The 21,259-nt window shown below is 39.4% G+C and overlaps 1 protein-coding gene across 3 annotated transcripts in view; it reads right to left on the reverse strand.

Annotated features, from left to right (window-relative positions):
• Nucleotides 1-3,591: 3,591 nt before the first annotated feature.
• SAMSN1 (SAM domain, SH3 domain and nuclear localization signals 1) overlaps nt 3,592-21,259 on the reverse strand; it is a 69,936-nt gene continuing 52,268 nt past the window's right edge. For all 3 annotated transcript variants that reach the window (XM_061366675.1, XM_061366672.1, XM_061366674.1), the window contains 5 exons: nt 18,837-18,957; nt 17,265-17,416; nt 14,817-15,023; nt 13,685-13,835; nt 3,592-4,833 (listed from right to left, as the gene is read on the reverse strand). In XM_061366675.1, the coding sequence (XP_061222659.1) occupies nt 4,631-4,833; nt 13,685-13,835; nt 14,817-15,023; nt 17,265-17,416; nt 18,837-18,957 (834 nt within the window). In that variant the 3' untranslated portion in view covers nt 3,592-4,630. The remainder of the gene's footprint in view (nt 4,834-13,684; nt 13,836-14,816; nt 15,024-17,264; nt 17,417-18,836; nt 18,958-21,259) is intronic.

Genomic DNA, 21,259 nt, shown 5'->3' on the forward strand with positions numbered 1-21,259 from the left:
GGCTGCTTCTGCGGAAAAGCTAAGGCTTGGGAATGATTCAGGTGGAAGTCCTCCCGTGTCCTCCCTCGGCCTTATGGACAGGACTGGTAGTCAAACAGTGTCAACAAGCTTGACTGCAGTCTGTCAAAACTATCCTATGGCCATGCATACCCTTGACATGTCTTTTGTGTCCTAATGCTGAGTTTCACAACATGTCTACATGGCACACAAAGAATATAGGAATATCTTCAGAAACCATGACTGCAGAACAGAGACAGCTATTCTGGAAAACCTTGGTTGCACAGCTTCTAATAATGGGAAAGTAATGGAACAGTAAGAAGAGGGCATCTAATCCTCACTCACTGTGAGCACAGGGGACCCATGGAGAATCAAGCTTAAAAATCTGAGATCCCTGAATGTGGATTATTTGAGTAAACCAAGGGTTTGCCACAGCCCCACTTCAGAGCACCACTGAATAGGGTGGGCATTATGTACTTAGTTGGTATGGGTAATGGACCTTAGGAGGTGAGGACATGTGGGCTCTGCCCAGGGAGGACATGGCTTGTGGGACACTGCCAGGTTTAAATTAAGCAGCCAAGGTATGTGAACTGTTAAGGAACACCACTTGCCCTCCAGCCCTCTTGTCCCTCCTTTTTGGAGAACATTCTGGCACAGGCAGATTTTCTGAGCTGTTGCTGTCAGCAAACAGTTCTCATGCCCAGCAGACTGCTAGGCATGTCAGACCAAAACCTGCCTAGCCCCAGAAAAATAAAATGATCACCTCAGATCCCCCTTGCCTATCATGGACCTCATGCTTTTTAACTCCTTCTAGAGAATATGCATTTCCTAAGAAATTCAGGTTCATGGCAATGACTGCTGTTTATTATGCATAAATGAAGTGACTGTAGTTCTAATAGCTCTGTTTCCCTGATTGTATTATAACACCCCCCGTCCCCCCCGTCCCTTTTGCTGTATGTTTGTAGTGGCATTTCTTGGCCTTTTCTAGACAGGAGAACCACTTTTGATGGTCATACTGTGAACAGGTAAGACTTTTTTCTAGAGCCAAGTGAAATACAGGGCTTGACAGAATCAGTGGTTGGTTTCCAGTCTGTGGTGAGGATGCTAGCTAGTGCCAGCCCTCTGGCCAGCCCTCAGGACTTTGGAGACAGCTAAGGAGCTACAGACTGATGGGTTCATTAGGTAAGAGAAATCAGAGCTGAGCGCAGTACCGTGGGTGGGGACTTATGAGAGTGGAGTAGAGGGGGAGAATCCCCTCCTTTGACCCTCTGATCACACTCCTTTTGATGCAGCCGAGCACACAGCTGGCTTCCTGGGCTGCAAGCACACACTGCTGCTCATGCTGAGCTTCTTGTCGATCAAACTTGAAATTTGGAAAAAAATAAAAAAGTTTTATTATAAGCCCTGGAGAGCAGGATACTGACTCCTGGGATCTGCAGGGCAATCAAATGTATCACAGGACCGCAGTCTGCCACTGTGCTACCCTCCTTGATGGTAAAGCAGCCCTCTAATGCGATGCCAGCTGTGGACAGCAGTCAAATGGGGCTGAGCATGAGGCAACGCTTCTGAAAGCGGCGTTAACTGTGAGAGGTGGCGCTTCCCTGGGGATGAGGGTGCCTGCCACCACCTGAATTTTGATTTGCATCCCCTCTGTCTTTCTGTGCTGCCAGCTCTGTGCCATCAGCCAGCGCCGCAGCCCTGGGGGGGGAAGTCTGCTGCACCGGCACCGCGGCCCCTGTGGGTGGAAGTCGAGCAGCTTCCCCTCTGCTGTGCTGGCTGCGCTTGCATCTTTCTGCATGCTCTGTAGCTGCAGGGAGCAGTGGGCTCTCGCTTATCTCCAAATAAGAGACTTACAAACCTTACAGCCCTTAGTCATGGAGGAGGGCTAGTAAAATGGAATGGGGCATGACACCACATGAACCTCTGCTGCTTGCTTCTCTTCCTGTCTCATGGACTTCTTAAAGAATCCTCAAGAGCAGCTCAGATCTCCACCAGTCCCCAGAATTACCTTTTATTCAGATAACCCAGCACTAAAGCTGGTTGGAGAACTGTTGATGCCAGTACAAACAGTTTAGTCCATGATCAGTGTGATTAATGAAACCTCTGAGAGATGAAAAAAGGTTGCTCTTGCAGGAAACACTTTTTTTTTTCTTTCTTTCTTTTTTTTTTTTTTTGTCGTGTTACAACATTTCCTCTTTCCTATTTCTCAGAATAAGTTGAGGGAACGGAAGTTTCTCAGTTTGAGATCTAATCTGCTCTGCTTTAGCAGGAAGTTACAAATGTCTTGAACAAGCTCTCAGTTAACACAATTTTTCTGAGCAAGAAGCTGTTTGGACAAAGCCTTACTGATTAGAGACAGGAGTGGTTAAACCACAGCTCAATTACCGTAGTTACCCTTTAGTTAACTTTACACCTCTATCCTCTTGCCACCTGCCCAAGTTATTCAGGGTTTGATTCCTGTGAAAGAATAGCAGCTGATGAGGATTTTCCTCTGTTGAAAGCCTTCCCTGTCACTGTAACTACTTACGGAAGCCTATTTACATTTGCAAACATATGCAAATAAACATTTCTCAGAGCATTTTATCATGCTACATCTCTGGTCTCTGTGGCTGTTAGTCCTTGACCAGCTAATTTAGCTTTTTCTTGGCAGTCATAATTATGTTTTAAATCACTTCAACGTACTTTTACAGGCTCAGCAATTTTACAGCTGTCTGGATAGAAGCAACCTGAAGACTAAGTGCCTCTACCACAATTGCCAAAAGAGAAGCCCCTCTTAGAGGAATTCACACTGATTTTAGTCCTCCTCTAGAATGAGGTGATGCTAGAAAACAATCTGAATGCATTATTTCAGAAGTTATTGAAGTCATATTAAGTAAAATCAGTACGTCATGTCATGACACAATACTGGTTAGAAAAGCATTAAGAAGCAAATATAGCTGCTTGATACAAGCTCTCATATACTTCCTCTCATATACTTCATCCCATCAAGGGGTTCTGCATCTCCACTGTACCTGGGGTCAAATTCCCAAAATATGACAATTGTTGCCAGTGTAAGAAGTAAGTTAAAACCAGAAACAAATCTTAGTATCTCACATTTCTGTTTGTTTTCTAAACAGTTTATTTACTCCAAAACTTTGAAATCTAGTTAATGCAGTTTTCTAAAATTGCTATTTTTGTGCTATAGCCTTCAAAGTACATCTGTGTGTTAGGAGTCTGACAGCAGTTGTTTGGGGGGTCATGAAAACTGCAGAAAACGTTTCCATTTGGGGGGGAGGTGTGGGAAGAAGAAAAGCTTTCCATTTGTTTACGGCTTCTTCAGAAATACCCCTTTTCGGGTGGAACTTTCTGCCTTTCATCTCTTCTGAAGGTGATTTTCTTTTAAGCTGTCAGCAATATGTGGAAAATTTTTGACGTAAATGCAAAACACCTTAAATTATGAAAATCGTGTGACTAATTAGTGAGCAAAGAATTTCTCTGTGGATTTGATACACAGATTATTATACACAATAAAGGTGCTCAGAGGAGCTGCCATTTACTGTGTTAGTCTTAGAACAGAGCAGTCTTTAAAATGTAATGACCACATTAAAAATCAAGTAGTTTTTAAAAGGCTCAAACACACGGTTACTTTTATTATTGAATGAGGTACTCTAAAAGAAGACAGGCAATTAAAATCTGTATTCCAGTGCAAGATATACTGGGAAATGACAATAAAATCTCATAGGAAAGACAACAGTGCACAATAGCCATATTAGCTTCTGAGTTTTGTATACAAACAAATACTCTATTACCAAAGTTCACAGCACACACAAAAGGCAAGAGCTTCACAAAAGATGATCATAAAAGGATGATATTGATACTGACTTTTTTTTTTTTTTTTTTTTGTCTCCAAGCTTGCATTTTCTGTATAATGCTTGGGAAGAATGAGAACAGGTGTGAAAATAACAATAAAGAAATTGCATAAGCCAGTCAGATGGCTACGTTCTCTAAAAGATAATGAACATAGCTTGATTCTGATTCACACTACAGTTCTTTTGTACCTTCAGGATAAAATGTAGGAGGTAATAGTATACTTTAGAGCCCATTTTGGAGAAGAATGGTATGAAACAGCTTTAATATTAATGAGAATTAGCTTGGTACTTTTCAAAGTAAGAGGCGAATGTCTCTACCTTTTTATTAGGATGGTATATCAGTGAAAATACATTCTGTAGAAACATCAGCAAAGCCCATCTGGAAATAGAGAGTGTGATTAATCCGTATGTTTTTAAAATAAATATGTACAATATTTACATTTTAGTCAACTCCAGAAATGAACATGTCCAGACTGTGTACCACTACCGAAACCAATTCTCTATTATTCTTATAGAAAATGCATTTGCTGTACAAATATTTATAAATACATATGTATAAAATTTTTTGTTGAAATGTCTGTGGATTCACTGAAAAGAAAAGCATGAGAGATTATCAGCTAACATTTAGCTATCAAATGTCCACATATCAAACAACGTAGAGCATCATACATCAGCCAGAAGTATATTTTCAGTGTTGAGGATATTTTGTGTTCTGCTTCTGTGCCATTGTACTGGCAAATCTGATTGTTTTTTCTGAAAATCTGCAGAGAAGCAGCAGGACTGCATCAGTTTGACTCAGTGATTGCTATTGACTGCACCATGTCAGACAGGGTTTCTGGGTCTACTTCTTCTTTACCATTATCTGAATTTTCTGATGAGATGTAGCAGCCAGAATCTCTTGGGCAGTCATTTAACTGTGATTTATCAAAGCCGTGGTGAGGGCTTAGGCTCCGCGTCTCCTGCCTACCCTCGCTTTTCTGCTGTTCAGCTAGAAAGAACAGAAAGAAAAAGAAAAAAATAAGTCAAATTAAGTATCCTGGGAAAGAGTTTGTGATAGCAACGTGACTGATCTTGAAACAGAAACAGAGCTGCTAATATACACATGACTAGATCAGCATCTTTTGTCTACCAGAAGGAGAAACTTCAGCATCAAAGAACTAAAAATATAGTTACATGAGTATAATGACATCTAAGTTGAGTCGAGGTTGGCTCTGGTCCTGCAGTATGTTGGTCAGAGATGAAGCTTTGGCTCCTTTAGGCTGTCCAGGAGTGCCATACTCACCACGCATGGTCAGCATGCCCACAATAGAGATGGCAGCTTTTCCCTTTCCATGTTCATGTATTCCAGAGCCTGTTCATGCAATTAATCATGTAGCCTACTGCACCTTGTTTATAACACATCAAATTATAAATGTTGTGTCTTTTGAATGTAACCCCCACCATTTTACCTACTCTGGGCACTGGGGAGTGAGATACAATGCACTGGTTTTCAGAAGTGCTTGGCATGAAGTTGTGGTAATCAGGTTTTCTAAAGCACTGGGACTAGGTGGCTGATGGAAACTTCCTAAGCTTAGCTTGATATCTAAAAGGTCATTTTCCAAAACGCAAAGGCCTCAGAGAAAGCTAACATACTTAAGTCCTGCTGCATGGTTTTGGAATTCTGTTCCAAAACTAAGTAGAAGCAAATTATCTTGCAAATAATTTCTCCTTGTTTAGCTGCTGTATGACTAATTTGCTCAAACTCAAAAATCTGCCAGTCAGTGAGAATATTGACAGATCTCAAAAAAAGCTCAGCAAGCTGGTGCCTTGCACACAGGATATACACGTAGATCATGAATCTAATGTAGCTTGTGGTTAAAGTTTGTATCCGTATCTTCTGGCTGTGAAATACATGACGTTTGTAACCAAATTTCTTGTGAAAACAAGGTATAAAATAGCAAATCTTCCTTTTTATTTTTATTTTTGTCTGTTATCACCCTATTCTCGCTGTATTTTTACTTATTTAGTTTGTATTTAAACTGTGGCTTGCTTTCCAAACAAATTATAAAAACCATGTCTTACAGGAAACAGATGATTTTATCCCAGATTTTAGCCCTGCAGAAAAATAGTATGTTTTTGCTTTTGCAAAGAAGTTTCCTGTATTTCACTTCACTTGTTACTCCATAGTTAAATAGCTAGCTTTGAATCTGCAGTCAGATTTAAGCTGTCTCAATTCAATCCCAGGCAGAATGCAAGTCCCAGTATGGGAAGTATTTTATCCTTCACCAAAATCTAAATCTAGTTCAGTTCCCATAATTATGGCATTTCTACAAAGAAAATTCATCCTGACATTTGTTTAAATTGCTGGAAGTGACAAGATTTTCTAAGATGGGAGAGATTTAATATTATTTTTTTAAATTTTGTGTTGTATTGTATAATAAAGAATAAATTAGAAATAAAAAATTTCAATGTTTCAGTCTGAGTGAAAATACTGAAATGGAACAGCAGGAGAGTCAGTACTTTTCTCCATTGTGTGAGATACCAATGAACTTTTATTTCACAAACCATTTTGATATATTGACAAACATATTTAGGTCTTGATGGAAACTTGTGTATTTGTTTGGACCGATTAAATCTGTTTAACATTTTCTAACATTCAGTTGTCTAATTAAGTCAATAAACTAATCTGATTTTTGAAGAAAAGGATCCAAGGTCTCAACTTATTTTTCCGTTAAGGTTACAGGCATAACTTGATGTATTAAAGAAAAAAAGATTACTTTATATACTTGCTCCCAAATAAATTAATGGTTAATTGCACTTGCATGAAAGAGTACACCATTCAGCAGATTTAATTGCTATCTGTAACAGTTCGATCTCCTCACAGAACGCAGTTTATCATGTCAAATGTTATCTTTCTTTGCAGGGAAAATATTTGACCATGTAAGGTCCAATTGATTTCTAATTTAAGTCAGGAAAGAATTACAAAAGGCATTACACCAGTGAAGGTATTACTGCTGCTATTAGTAGCAACAGAAGTAGTTTAGCACCAATAACAGCAGATGCCCCAGTAAAGCCTTGTCTAAACTGTGTCCTCAGCTCCTTGCACTCATCCCACTGGTGCCAAGGTGAAGCAGGTCTCGCTTGCTGTGGGCTGACAGCTCAGTCAGTGTCTGGGTGAAGTCCTCTGGTACATCTGAGAGCAGGACTCCCCTACCCTCTGCTGTAATCCCCTCATCTGCCTAATGCTGCTTGCTGGTACTTTTATCAGCTTCTCCAGCATCATCTGCTGCCCTGGCAAGCAGTGACCTAGAAAGTGTTAATCCTGTTTACATTTTCAAGGTCAAAGAGGAACCCCCATTCACTTTGTTTTACAAAGAAAAGAAGACCAAGTAGCTAGTGGATGAGAAAGAAAATGCATGTTCAGTCAGTGTATTAGTGCCCTGTAACTAGTTATGGTAATCTGAGTACTTCCTATGTGAAAAAAAGATCCTAAATGCTTTTGTAGAGATTTCTTTGCCTTGCGTGTTTTAGGGAAAAAGACATAGGCAAGCCTGGAACTGAGACTTATTTAAAATCTGAATTGAGGTCAGCTAGGAGAATAAGAAATTTCTATTTAGGAAATGTGCAGAAATGTAAAGCTTCTGTCTCTTCCCATCACACTACAGGATTTTTTACAGGAAAAAATGGAAAAAAAATTATTCAGGTGTGCGCGACAGTAACAATATTTTATTTTCTATTTTTCATTCTGAGCAGAAATTGTTGAACACTCCCCATATTTAAAAAAACAAGACTGAAAGCAAACTCTGGCTTTTTCCTCTTTTTAAAGGAGACTTAAATATTATGCAGTAACAACTAAACCACGTGAATAGGATGCTGAGTATTATAAATATCTGTAGTGTGCAGCTTTAGAAGTTGCTTCTCAAGAAAAGAAACTAAGGGTTTTTTTTACCCCTTTTTCTTTTTAGCTTTTGGCTCTTACATCCAGTTCTACTTAGTTCCTTCTTTTAACACATACATGTTCAAGTTACACATAAATAAAGGTACGTTTGCTGTCTTAATCTTTTTGACATCAGAAGGAAGATACAATGCACAGGAAACAGGAGCGGATAAAAATTAAACTGATGTTAGGTATTGCAAAATCATCAGAAATAACTATTATTTCATCAACGTATGGAAGTCCTATCATTTTTCTACAGTAAAGCAGTTTCACATAAGATAAATAGCTTTCAGTCACTATTGTGTCTGATATGTCCAGAGAAACCCAAGATATGCATCATTTTGACACATACATTCTAATACTACTTTAGTAGTATTAGGTGATAGGATTATATCCAGACATCTGAAAAAATGTGAGGCCTTTAGCCTTGTTAGTAGATGTGTGATGCATCTTCCTCACTATTTAGATCTTAGAAATGAATATTTGTTATTCGTTGACATAGATATGCATGACATGCACTGTTAGATCTCTTTTTTCCCCCACAAGTTTTTTTTTCCCCTTTTTTAATGAGTTTAAAGTCCTGATTAAGAAAGCACTTTAAGCTTAGGTTTAAGGCAATTCAGTTCAAGAATGCACAGAGGTCCCACTGATTCCTGTGAGGTAATGTCAGTTCAAACCAGACGAGTGGCAGGAGGCTTGGATTTTGTCTTGGATAAAAAGAAGCTCACCCAGCAGCCAGCCGTACTTCACGAGTGTGCTCTCTGAGAGTTTGCCTTCATGAGCTTTCCTCAGAACGAGAACTGGGCTAGGAGCACAATGCTTTAGGCTGAGTCACTTGTGTGGCTTTCTGGAAGGTGCAGAGGTGACGTGCACAGTACAGTAGCTAGCTAGAGCAAAGTGCATCATCATGGCTGAAGTTAGACCCAGCTGTGTATGAAGGCTATGTATCAACTGCAGTGCCTGTACTGGTTAGACCACCTAAGTGTTAAAATTAAATGAAAACTTGCAAAACACCAAACTCAGAAAGGATCACTTTGAAGCAGCAAATGGTGATACTTCTTGAAAAAGAAGCAGAGAAACCTGCAGTGGTTCTGAATGCACATGCAATAGTTTGGGGACTCAAAGGTGTAAACCTTTTGTGGATATTTACAGACATGGAGCTTAAAAAAATTGCCACTTGCAAGTGGCAGAGCTTTTCTGGGAGGATTACTGAACTGGTGTGAGAAGAGTCTATGGTGAAGACAGAAATGAGAAGTTTCTTTTTTCTCTAAAATCTGGAAGCAAACAGATGTGCCTGAAAAAAGGTGAAAAAATGCTAATACTCATACAAGGATGAGCTTCCTTGAGAAACCTGAAAGTATTATGTCCAGGTAGCCTTTGAGCACTCTTTGACCTTGATATGACACTGTGTAATCCCATGTACATAAAGGGATTGCCCAGTGTAAAATGGTACTCCTGGTGCTATGTCCTCATAAGGAATGCAACTGAGAACTGAAAGTCATGTCCTCACATACATACTATCTTGCTATCCAAGTAGCATAAGTAAGGAACAAACCTTATTTGGTACTGACAGTGGGATTAAGAATATAATATGGCCTGTAAATATGAAAAGTAATACAAGGAAGTGGAATTTGGGAGATAAGCATAAAATATTATTCCCCAAATTGCACATGTGCACTGATATTTTTAATATTAAATGAATTTTATCCAGTGAAGTCTAATTCTTCTTAAACTCGGGGTAGCTTCAGGCTAATGTAATCCATTGGACTTCAGGAATAAACCTCTTGCCTTACATCATCAAAGTGAGAAGAGAATCAAGGCTATTTTGCACACACAAAAACGTGTGTCCTGGGAAATGGTCAACAAAAAAGTTCCAAACTTCTTTTATTACTTTATTCATTAACAATCCAGCTACCACTTCACTTTAAAAATAGCATCCTACAAAAGCACAGACATCCATCTCCTGTCTAGAAGCCATCTGGGAGAAGAATGGAAAGCTATTAAGAAATACTTTATGAAAAAGAGTTTTTTTTTACCTCCTCAGCCATGAATTCATGTAAACCAATCATTTCGTCCCCAGTATATGGGTCTCATCAACGTACAGAAAATCTATAAAGAGATCTGGGAAGACTGGGGGAAGGTTATGAAGAGCTCACAAGACCTTGCAGTTCTGGGATAGCCTTGCTATGTGAAGTGCTTGAAGATGGTGAATTTGGCCTGGACTCCCAGGAAAGGTAGAAAGGAGATAGTGCAGTACCAGGAAGCAAAAGCTGCATAATAACACATGTAGTAGTATTTGCTAAATAAAACTTACTTTTTAATTTCTAGTATAAGATGGGTAAAGTTTTTCCTTTCAAAATTAATTCAGGTCTAAATCAAATACAAGATGAAAAAACTGTCACTGCCAGAAATCCTAGATTTTGGACATCTTTAAGAAGCATGTAATGTGAAAACTATGGCTGCAGGTGTTTTGGTTAGAAAGCTCAGTAACTGTTTATTCTGCAACATGAATTAGATAGTCACAAGTATGCAGCATGAAGAACTCAATTTGTATAACATCCAATATATGGCAAGAAAAAATGAAGGGAAGAAAAAGAAATTAAAAGCCCTGCAAAAACATCCAGACATTTCACAATGTCAGATATCACATTAAAGGAACATTAAATCTTGTTTTACTACATTTACAATAGGATCTAGTTCATTTAACTAGATGCTGCAGCATGTTTGGCTGTTCTGAATAATAGCGGAGTCCCGAAATCTCAGAAACCCTTGTATTTCAACTCTGTACCATACCTGAGACTCCATGCATTAACCAAACATGTGCTTCGTGGAAGCACAAGTGTAATGCAAAGACATGGAAGTCTTCCAAACTGTGAGAAAGATGGGCTTAGAACAGTAAATGTGATCTATGGACTTAGTGTATTTTTTCACAAAACTTATAAAAAGAGTGAACTTTTACCTGGAAAAGTGCTGAATTTATATCTAGAATACTCCTGGCCAGTAAGCAGACTACCTTGTAGCTGTGGGCAATTCTGCTGCTCCCTTCTAAGCAATGCAGAAAATCAATTTTAATTAAAAAATCATTTGTGCTGGACTGACTCATGCCCATTTAAGAAAAAAAAACCCAAATTCTGACCTAGGAAAGTTCAGATGTAGAATCCACTTTCAAAGTTTTACCCAGCTCTTTCAGCCCAATTTTCCAATTGTATTGACAGAAGGACAGAGGTCAAATGATTGGGATGAAGTCAAACTCATGCTGAGCTGATCCCCAAGATCATCTTGACTCCCCGTCTTTCATTGTAATGACTTTACAGATAGCTTCTATCAATTTTAGTCTTTCGTACCTTCCTTTTTAGAGGAGTTGTTAAATTCTGTTCTGTCCCTACTAGTCATGTGACAAATGCTATGAACCTTTGACAACCAGACAAGGCAAGGATTTTAATTAGTCCCGATTCAGGACAGTTTCCCAAACCAGGAAAGCATTTATATGTGGCTTACCTTAAAATATACATGACTCCTATGAAATTCCATTAGACTTACATGAATGCTTACAGTTATCATGCTATATAAAGATGTCTTGCTTATAGTTGGCATGGTACATAAAGATGCCACAGGTTCTGCTTCCTGTGAGTACTGTGAGTATTCATAAATTCTGGGAATACAATTTTATTGAATTTGAATGCTATAAAGATTGGCTATACCTATCGAATACCTATCTAAAGGTGGATGTGAAGCAAACACTAATTTAATCTCTTGATCTAAGAGTACAGTGTCGCTGCTGATTTTGAAGCAGGGTCCATTTCATAAGATTTAATGTTATTATATCCAGATCCATTATAAGAATTTAAACTATTAGACTACCATACATAAAATATCAGGGACATTGTTTTCCTTGGAAAAATATTTTACTCCCATGCTGCCAATTTGGAAGAACCCTGTTTGGATAATTAAGGTAAATTTATAGTTTTCAGTGTAAGGGACATGTAGGGACCTCGTTAGGTTTGGTTTTTGCACAGGTGTACACAGAATAGTAAGGGTTCAGACACTTCCAGAAAAAAAACCCCACCTTGATATCATCTTCTGAAAAGGTTCAGTGTCCAAGGCTGCTTGCTATGATTTTTGTCACACAAGGAATATAAACAGCAAACCGTACCCTTACTACAAAATAGTTTGATGCTCAATTCGTCTGTTATAAAAAAAATGTTTTTATTTTGGTTTTCACACAGATGCAAGGCTCAAAATTACAGTCTAGCATTTTGAATTAACTTGAATTCACTTTTTTTGTGTTAAAATATTGATATACACAATAAAAGGTGCAGAAAGTGCAGCAAGACTAGTTAAAAAGAAGCATACATAAGTATTCTTACATTCAGTTTAAGGGGAAATTAGAGAAACAAACATATTTTGAGCTGACTTCCAGCTACATCCCTGCAATACAATTCTTTGAATACGTAACCTTTTTTTCCTGTATTCACTCTTTTAACTACTACTTCTACATAGACAACCCTTCTAGAGTCTTTTTCTAGCCTGTCATCTCACAAAAGCTATAGTCCAGAAAGAACAACTGAACCTAGTGGGTGAAAAAAAGCCTTTTTAAAAGTCTCTCCAACATGTTTGCAAGAACCTTACATTCCCTGGAAGCTGACTAAGAACAGGAAAGACTGCATGTACAAATGGGGTCCCGAAAAAGCACAAACATACAGTAAAAAACAAGGTCAGCAGAGGCATGAAAAGGAAGATTGGAGAACATCTGCAGGAAAAGCTGAATGGATGAGGCAGCCAGAGACATGCTTAGAAACCTGGATATATTTATGTACTGAAGCACAAAGGTATATATATGCCTGCAGGTATGTGCATGCATACATGTATGTGTGCTGAAGGGAGAATTGGAAAGCTATCCCCTACTGAGGAGACAAAAAGTGGAAACCTGGCAAGAATTGGTATTAAAATATCCCAGGAAGACTTTGCTTTTTCAGCTCTCCTTTTCCTTCTTCCAGATGCTTCTCAGTTGCTAACGCTTGTTTGATGAAATGACTGCTTAGCATATGCACGAATATTAATAAAGAAAAAAACAATTCCTGTTTTGGCTGAGTGCCTAATTAAGTAGATTAATTAGCTGTAGGTTCTAGGAATTTGACATAAATTATTTAAAATTGGAGCTCAGGCTGGAATATCATTCAAATACCATGAGAACAGTATTTTCTATTCTGTATCCTAGCTTTTCCACTCCCAATGAAAGCAAAAAGTGAGGAAAACTTAATGGCGAGCAGTCCACATATGTACAGACATGCTGTGCGATCAGCTTTTGGAAGCTTACCAAAACTGGAGTCAGAGTCATTTTAAGAAAAGAATGCAAACCATCTATTAGTATATGGTTTTGGTTTGGTTTTTTTTTTTTCTAATTATCAATACTTCCTACAAAAGAAACTGATTTGGATAAGAATTTAAGCGTGGGAAGAATTGGGGGAAAGAAAATCTATTTTTCTGAAGAATATTGTTTAGAAAAATTAAAGAAAACTCTACCACAGCTACTTGAAATAAGCTCTATTTTGGTTAAGATACTAGCACAGAGTTTGGAAAGTTTTGTTTTCTGCTCTTGCACAGACCTTGTGACTTTCGAGAAGTCGCTTACCCTGTTTGGGGGTTTGGTCCCCAGCTATAAATAGGGTTGCTCTTAAGCAATAGTTGCTACCAATCTCTAGTGTTGGGCCTATAAATAAGAAATTTTAGATCATTCATGTGTTACTAGTATAGTAGTCATATGCATATCTAGAAGAGAAGTACAGTTTGCTATCTGAAAATATAAGAAAACTGTCTGACTCCATGTATCATACTTAAAAGAGAAATACTTCAACAGTGAGAGAATCACTATTTCTTTAAATGTGTTTCTTCAGTTAAAACTTGCACATGCTTCAACACTTACTGTCGCAGTCCTGTAGATTTTCAATTGCCAATAACAGTCTTGCTCTGTCTTCTGGGTTTGAAATATTTAATTCAATCAGGTGGCTCTCCTGTAGATACTTTAAGTCCTCTAGAGTTTCATAGCCGTTTAGCAAGAGAGTTGAGGCATATTCCTACGAAAAGCAAGCAAATTTTCTCATCTAAATAAGCACTATGTTTAGTAGAGGAATAGGCACAATTTCTCTTTTACTTTTTTGTCAGGTTAAAATGGACTCCATTCTCCAGTCTGACTGACCACCTTTGGCATAAAACCAGAGCCGGAGATCAAGAGCAAATAGAGTTGGAAATACCTGGGGCAGCATCCCAGCATCTGTGCCTGAGTTTTCAGGAAGAGTCCAGCAGCAGATTGGACCAGGACAGACCTCTGCGAGAAACTATTTAATCTGTTGAGTGCCTGGACCTTTGTGGATCACTCCCTGAGTGCCTCCCATACTGAGTCCAGGAGGACCTCTGAGGAGGGGTGTGCTCTGCCTCTACACAGAAGGAGCTCCTTGACATAAGCAAGAGTGAGAAACTGAGGGAGACCTCAGCCATTCTGTATCACACATGGTCCACCTTGAGCTGTGTGTCAATGCAGTATGAAACTCCAGGAAATAAGTGATTGCATCAGCACCAAAATAATAATCAGTATTAAAAATGTTACCTGTAAACCTTAACACTCAGTCAAGAACTAGGGTTACAGAGAGAGAGGCGCAACACGAACATAGTGCAGAAGGCCTGTTGCTCCCTAAAAATCATGAGAAATTCGAAACCCAAATTCTGAATGTTGGCACTGGAGTCAGACCGCAGTCCTGTCCCTGAGGTTTCTGCAGTCACACACCTCCTACCCTTAGGCACACAGCTGCAGTCAGGTTATGGTGACTTGTCAAGTCACCACCGTGCCTCTTTGTGTGGAGTCTCTTAGCCCAACCAAATGATGTGGTAAAATGCAGTTCTAAAAGCCACTCGCATCATATAAAAGACAGACAGGAAGCTGCTTTGCTGACATCAAAACTGCTGAACGTGTCTTTCTCATTCTGCCTGTAAATGACATCCAAACCCAAGTGCACAGAAATGAAATGTTTCAAATACAGCTGGGAAACACATTGGCTGACCTGCAGGTGGACACAATCCAGGAGCTCCTGCAGCGTTTTAGGCTTGTTCCTTTTGCTTCCTCTATGTGGCTTTATCTTTCTGGGAGCAGCTTCCTCTTCCAAGATAATATCCACGTAAATGAACTTGAAGTTTCCTACTTTGTTGTTCAGCATGCCCGTCCATATACCCATGGGGGTTTTACAGATGATATCTATAATATCTCCTTTCTAGAACAATAAAAAAAGCACACCACTGCTTACACATCTGGTTTGTTAGATGTAGCTTTTCCTCTTTGGACCAGAACCAGCACAGACAGCACAGAATCTTAATGGGGCAGTGCAAAGTAACTTTTAAAAATTACCTAGATTTAGATCCTTTCCTTTCATAAAATCACAGTAAAATAATTATAGAAAATGGAGTTAGTCCTTATCTCCAAGCCTTTGTGAAGGAGAGTTGAGCTTAAGCAGCCCCTCTAACCATTTTTGTGCTCCACTTGGTCCCTGAAAAGGGATAGGGTTGCATTAGCAGTCAACTTTTGCCATGGATAGTGGGCATAGCTTTGGCAAAATACAAGGGAACACTGTGAGGTTAATTTCCAATATGTGCCAAAACATTTACACAATAATCTTATTTTCCAGCATCTCAGATGTCTTCAGAAACTGAGAGGTGAGCTATGTGAAAAGTGCACTCTTACCCATTTTACAGTAAAAACCACTGGCTACATTTCTCAAAGGCAATAAAGAACATTTAACTTCCTTAATATTTTCCCGTCTATCCTTCCCAAACGACTGGCAAACTTTTCCACTATTATTAACGTAATTAACTGAGACAGTGGAGGGTGCCTTAGCAGGCTTCAGCTCTCCACACTTGTGCATTCACCCACAAATGTGAACGTGAAAAAGAGTGACAGCACAGCTACTTCAAGAAGGCTTTTCGGTAAAGGTGTTCACAGCCATGCTGTGGGAACCAAGATCTCAGGTCAGCAAAACATCTGCTCTGAGTAATTCTTATGGTAAAAAGCTCACTTGTAAAGGATAACCCCTACGCAGCTTGCTTCCATGACCTCAGAATCGAGTCCTGTCTTCTGGGCAGGCACCTTGGAACTTACAAAAGTGTGGGAAGTCTAAATAATTACCCAACAAATCCCCATGTCCACACTTCATTGGGTGTTCTGCTACAAAGTTAAAAATCGAACTCAGATTGCAAAAAATATCCGTCAACAATTCCAAGACTTTCAAATCTTTTCTGGTCTGGTCAAGAAACTGCAAGTGAAGTGGTCACTCTAGTTTTGGTACAAACCCAAGTATGAAGTTCACTGTGTTCCTGTGACCTGGTTTTCTTAGCCTATGGAGCTTTACAAGCACACATTCTACATACTTATGGAGGCTCAGAAACTTCAGATGTGGATACAGATCAGGATTAAGGCCGTGGCTCTCAGCCAGGCTGCAGATGCACTTTGAATTCAGATTCAGGATGCTGAAATTTTGTAAGATAAATTTAGGGGATTTCAACCCTAAGTAATAGGGGTATAACTCTAAAATATCAGCCCAGTGACTAATAAAGGAATCTATGTGAAGCAGCAGACATTTGCCATTTCTTGGCCAGTTAAACTGTTTTGAAAGAAATGCCCTAGGTGTGAGTGGAAGTGGAGGGCAAGAAGTGAAGACTGAAAGTACTAGCAGGGCAATGGCTGTAATGTAGGCCATAGAGGAGCAGAGGAAGACTGCAGTGAGATACAGATAAAGATTTTGACAAAAAGAAGAGGCTGTAATGGAGAAGAAAAGATGCTGAAGTGCGAATATAATCTGGATATGAATGTGTGTACAAAGAAGGAAAAGAAGTCTAATTACACTCATGAGTAGTATGACATATGATTATACTGAATCTATCAGTGCATGGAAGGAGAAGAAAATAGCTGGGCAGTTTGACTGATCTTCAACTGGGCCGATAAGTGGAGCTCCTTTCTCACTTACACAGCCTGGCCATCCCTGCAGTATTGTCATAGCCAGGGAAAATTTGTAGTTCTAAGGTATACCTAAAGAAAGGCTTATTGGAAAGGCAAAGTGTTCTCATTTAAGACAATGGATGCCACTGAGCTTTTCATATATCCTGATTGTGCCTGAAAGAGCTGGGAAGGCAAGTTCACATCCCAGGAGACAAGTTTTCTTACTCCAGAGTAGTATATGGGAAGCAACATGTGTTTGAGAAAAGCTGTGGTATCCACTAGATATCACTTTGAGGTACTTACCTGGAGTCTATTCCTTAAAAAGCCTTTATTAGCAGCCAGCTTCACAACACTGTCTGAACCAAGTCCTTATAGAAGCACGACAAAACCAGACTGGTCTTGCTTTTAGAATGTCACATGTGCTTTACAGTTAAAACTGTATTAGCAAACATACTCTTCCCATGTAAGGAATGCCCCCCTGCCATTCTTACTGGGAAAGAAGAAATCCTGGAGGTTGTCTTACCTTGATTTTCAGAGAGTCGGTGTCATAAGGACTTGGTGTGAAGTCAGTGTGGACTTTGGCTCGACCACAGAAGGGCCCACTGTAAGGGACTTCATCATCAAACCGGAGGCTGTCCCTATTGCTCGTTCCATCTGAGCAGCTGGTCACCCCACCTTAAGGAGAATGAATTTCAGTTACCTCCTGCAGCACATGCCCAGACATGCAGTTCTGCACAGCAGCCGAGACGAGAGTGTTCCAAAGCACAATATTAGAGAAAGAGTGTGGTCTGTGTGGGTTTGACACATTCCAGGAAAAATACATTCAATAAAATCATACTACAAGAGATCGAAGAAAACAGGTAGGAGATCTTTTATTAACATATTCCCTACAATAGTATTTTTCTGGTGGTGATACTAATAGACTACACATTTTACTTACAGACTTTCTGAAATATCGCCTCTGCAGATTAATAAAATGTACTCTAAAAGTGCAATTTAGGGAATTAATTCTGCTGAACTTCTCCTGTTTATTCAGAGACATGAAAAAAAGTACTGTAGAAGTTATTTTATTTCATTACAGAGCTAGCTGAAACATCAAAGGAACCTGCAATGCAGAGGGAAATTTTAATCTTATCAACATTTCTGCCTGTCATTTTATCCAAGTTGAGCAATAAAATATCAGCAGAGTAATTCAAGCAAATTTGAGCAAGCTCTGCAAGATCCCATCCAAATATGTTTTCAGATAAGAGCAGCAGAGTGTTGGAAGTAAACTCCTATATACAATTTTCACAAATCACATCACAGAAAATGATCATAAAAATGGTTTTGTTTGAGGTGATTCCTTAAGTGCACAGCTCCATCTCAGGGCCAGATTAACTACTAAGTGCAAACTGTCTGGACTGCAGTTCTAGTCCCCACTTAGGGCTGATATGATGCCTTCAGTGATGGCCCAGCAATGTCACCATGGACAGCTGTGGTCTGCTGCCCAGCAAACGTACACAGCAGAGCCGTGGATAGAAAAGCGGAGGCAAACTCCATTTCTCATCAAAGATCCATCTGCCCTCTGACTGAGATGACCCTGTTGGGGGAGGGTTTTCAGTGGGTTTGTGGGGAAGCAGACTGTGTCTCTGCATCATAACCTGAAGCTGCAGGTCGGGCCCCTGTCACCCACCATCTCAGGGAGACCTCTCAATGTCTGCCTTGCATCTGCAGGGCAAAGGATGAACTCACAGCCACTGATCCCAGAGAGGATGTCTGTGTGGCTGCTCCTGGTGACTGGGAGCCAGAGCCATAGCAGTAATAACCCCCCCAAATTTATGGCATATATACCAGCAACATAGCCTGTAATCCATGTTATTCATTTATTTATTTATTACTTCAGTTAATATTTCCATTCTTAAAAACACTCAGTTTATTTCTGGAGATTGGCAATCTACCCTTCCTGCCACCCATTTAATCAACTCATGCTTTTGTGTGCCAGACTGAAAAACTCTCTACCATTACATTTTTAATCACCAGCTCTTATAACTCAGTCTTAAACAATAACAGTATTGATCCAGTGGCTGAATAAGAAGTATGGATATCTTGTACTTACTAGATGAGCTCTGGCCACTGTTCAGACTATAGAGACTTTCCATAGAGTCGCTGGCTTTTAGGGAGACCTTCTCAGTGTGTATTCCACCACCAGGATCACTGTCGTCTTTTCCTTCTTCATTCTTTTACACAAAAATCATAAGTTCACCATCAAGAGATATATTTTAGATGAATATTTGGCTTTTTCTTTTAAATTGTCATTGGAGATTAACTCATCATTACACTTTATTAAGAACCACTCTATGAGTAAAAGCATTTTAGAAGTTGATTCATCCTTGGTACTAAGGATACCCAGGACCACCTCTAGCTCTTTATGACCTTGAAGAAATCACCTGCCTCCCCTTTTCCCCTCTCACTTCATTCCACTCTCATTCACACAGCTAAACTGACTCTTTGTCTCAGAAGACTCCAACACACCACAGCAGAAACAAAGGCTGGCTGTGAATGGGAAATTTGCAGGTAACCAGATAAGGTGTTTTTTCTGATTGTCTCAGGGGAGGAAACATAAAATTTAAGCCTGAAAGCACATGATGAAGTGCTAGCTGATGTTGTGGGTTGAGCTTCTGAAAATCAGAGGCTTTTGACAGTAGGCTGGCACCTCAGCCAGAGTGTTTCAGAGACATCTTGCACACAGACAGCTTGAAGAGTAAGCCATTGGCGTGTTCTAGCACCATGCTCACCACGTTGCCCAACCTACTACACATTGTCTTCAAAATCTAGTGCATTTCAGAATTAACAGATGCATATTTATCTCACAAAATCTAATAGTGTAAGAGAATGGCCCCTTGAGTCTGTAACATTAAATCACACCTCAGGAATTACAGCCTATTCCAAACAGTAAGACCTGTATTTTCAGTTGCATGATTAAGGCATGATGTAACAATGAAATGATGCATAATGAGATTTCAAAGGAAGAATTTCTCAGTAGATTTCATCACATTATCAGTATGTGTGATGTCCTCATACAACTGAAACATTCTGTAGTACTTGAAATGTTCCGTTAATATTTTGGGAAATATTATTTACTCATCAGTTGGCTGATGAAATCAAGCAAAGACAGCAGTGCATGTATGAAATAGAGACCCATACAGGTACATCTAAGGCATAGCATTGATATGAAAGACTATGTTGGTTTTCAGCAAGGGCAGTGTTTGTTACACCAGTCAGCAGTGTAAGCCATAGATTAATCAGTGAGCCGGTATTGATTGTCATCATCTCTTGCAGGAATGAAGATCATGCTACATGTGTGTCCAACCAGACAATTTATTGACTTTCTGTCATGTGAATCGATGTTTTAAATGTGCAGAAGGTAAATTTTGGAATTTTGATTTTTCTTATAATAAGGGAAATGGAATGCAACCTCTTAAGTTTTAGCAAGGAATGGAAAGTAATGGAATAGGAGTCCTTGTCTTTGACCTCCAAAAACTGCTCAAATATATCCTGTGGAACACTATTTTCTACTTGTGAAGTTTCTGTTTACTTTCCCAGTTTATTTGATATTGACATGTGTGCGAGATAGGATGCAGACTAGCTAGATTTTTTAGGATGATTAAGAATGACAAGTCCTTTCTCCTTCTGTTTTTCTAACATTTGGAACTCACTGACACAACATATTGAGAAAACAGGGTTTGCAGTGTGTGAAATTTTTTTTTATGTTTAATAAAGTTAAGCTCACTGAGATTAGATAAGGTAAAAGCTGATAAGGCATATGAGTTGTCATGCTCTAGGGTGCTAGCTGAACTCTACAAAATGGACTTTGGATGTAATTCTTGTATTGAAACATAAATTCTTCTAATGAAGCATTTGGTACAGGTCAAAGATCAGATTAACAGTGGTGTTCATCCATTATTCCCTTGTGTCCATATCAAGAGATTTTTTTTTGTGATGGTTATAGAAGTGCTTCTTGATGAAAAAGCAGAATTAAATGATGTAAACCTCCTATGTTTATGTCCTCCTAACTCTATCTTGGTCCCTTACTAGGTGAAATTATAATTTTATATAGAATCATAGGTTGGAAAGGACCTTAAGATCATCACGTTCCACCCCCCCCTGCCATGGGCAGGGACACCTCCCACTAAACCATGTCACCCAAGGCTCTGTCCAACCTGGCTTTGAACACTGCCAGGGATGGAGCATTTACCACTTCCGTGGGGAACCTGTTCCAATGCCTCACCACCTTCACAGTAAAGAACTTCTTCCTTATATCTAACCTGAACTTCCCCTGTTGAGGTTTTAAACCTGATTCCCCTTGTCCTATTGCTACAGTCCCTAATGAAGAGTCCCTCCCCAGCATCCCTATAGACCCCCTTCAGATACTGGAAGGCTGCTATGAGGTCTCCATGCAGTTTCTCTTCTCCAGGCTGAACAGCCCCAGCTTTATCAACACATATGTGTTTACATTAACATTCACGTGAAAGAAAGAGC

Source organism: Neopsephotus bourkii, unplaced genomic scaffold (assembly GCF_033783945.1).
Source record: "Neopsephotus bourkii isolate Nb327-2 ecotype Australia unplaced genomic scaffold, CSIRO-AGI_Nbou_v1 NB_1350, whole genome shotgun sequence".
Classification (NCBI taxonomy): domain Eukaryota; kingdom Metazoa; phylum Chordata; class Aves; order Psittaciformes; family Psittacidae; genus Neopsephotus; species Neopsephotus bourkii.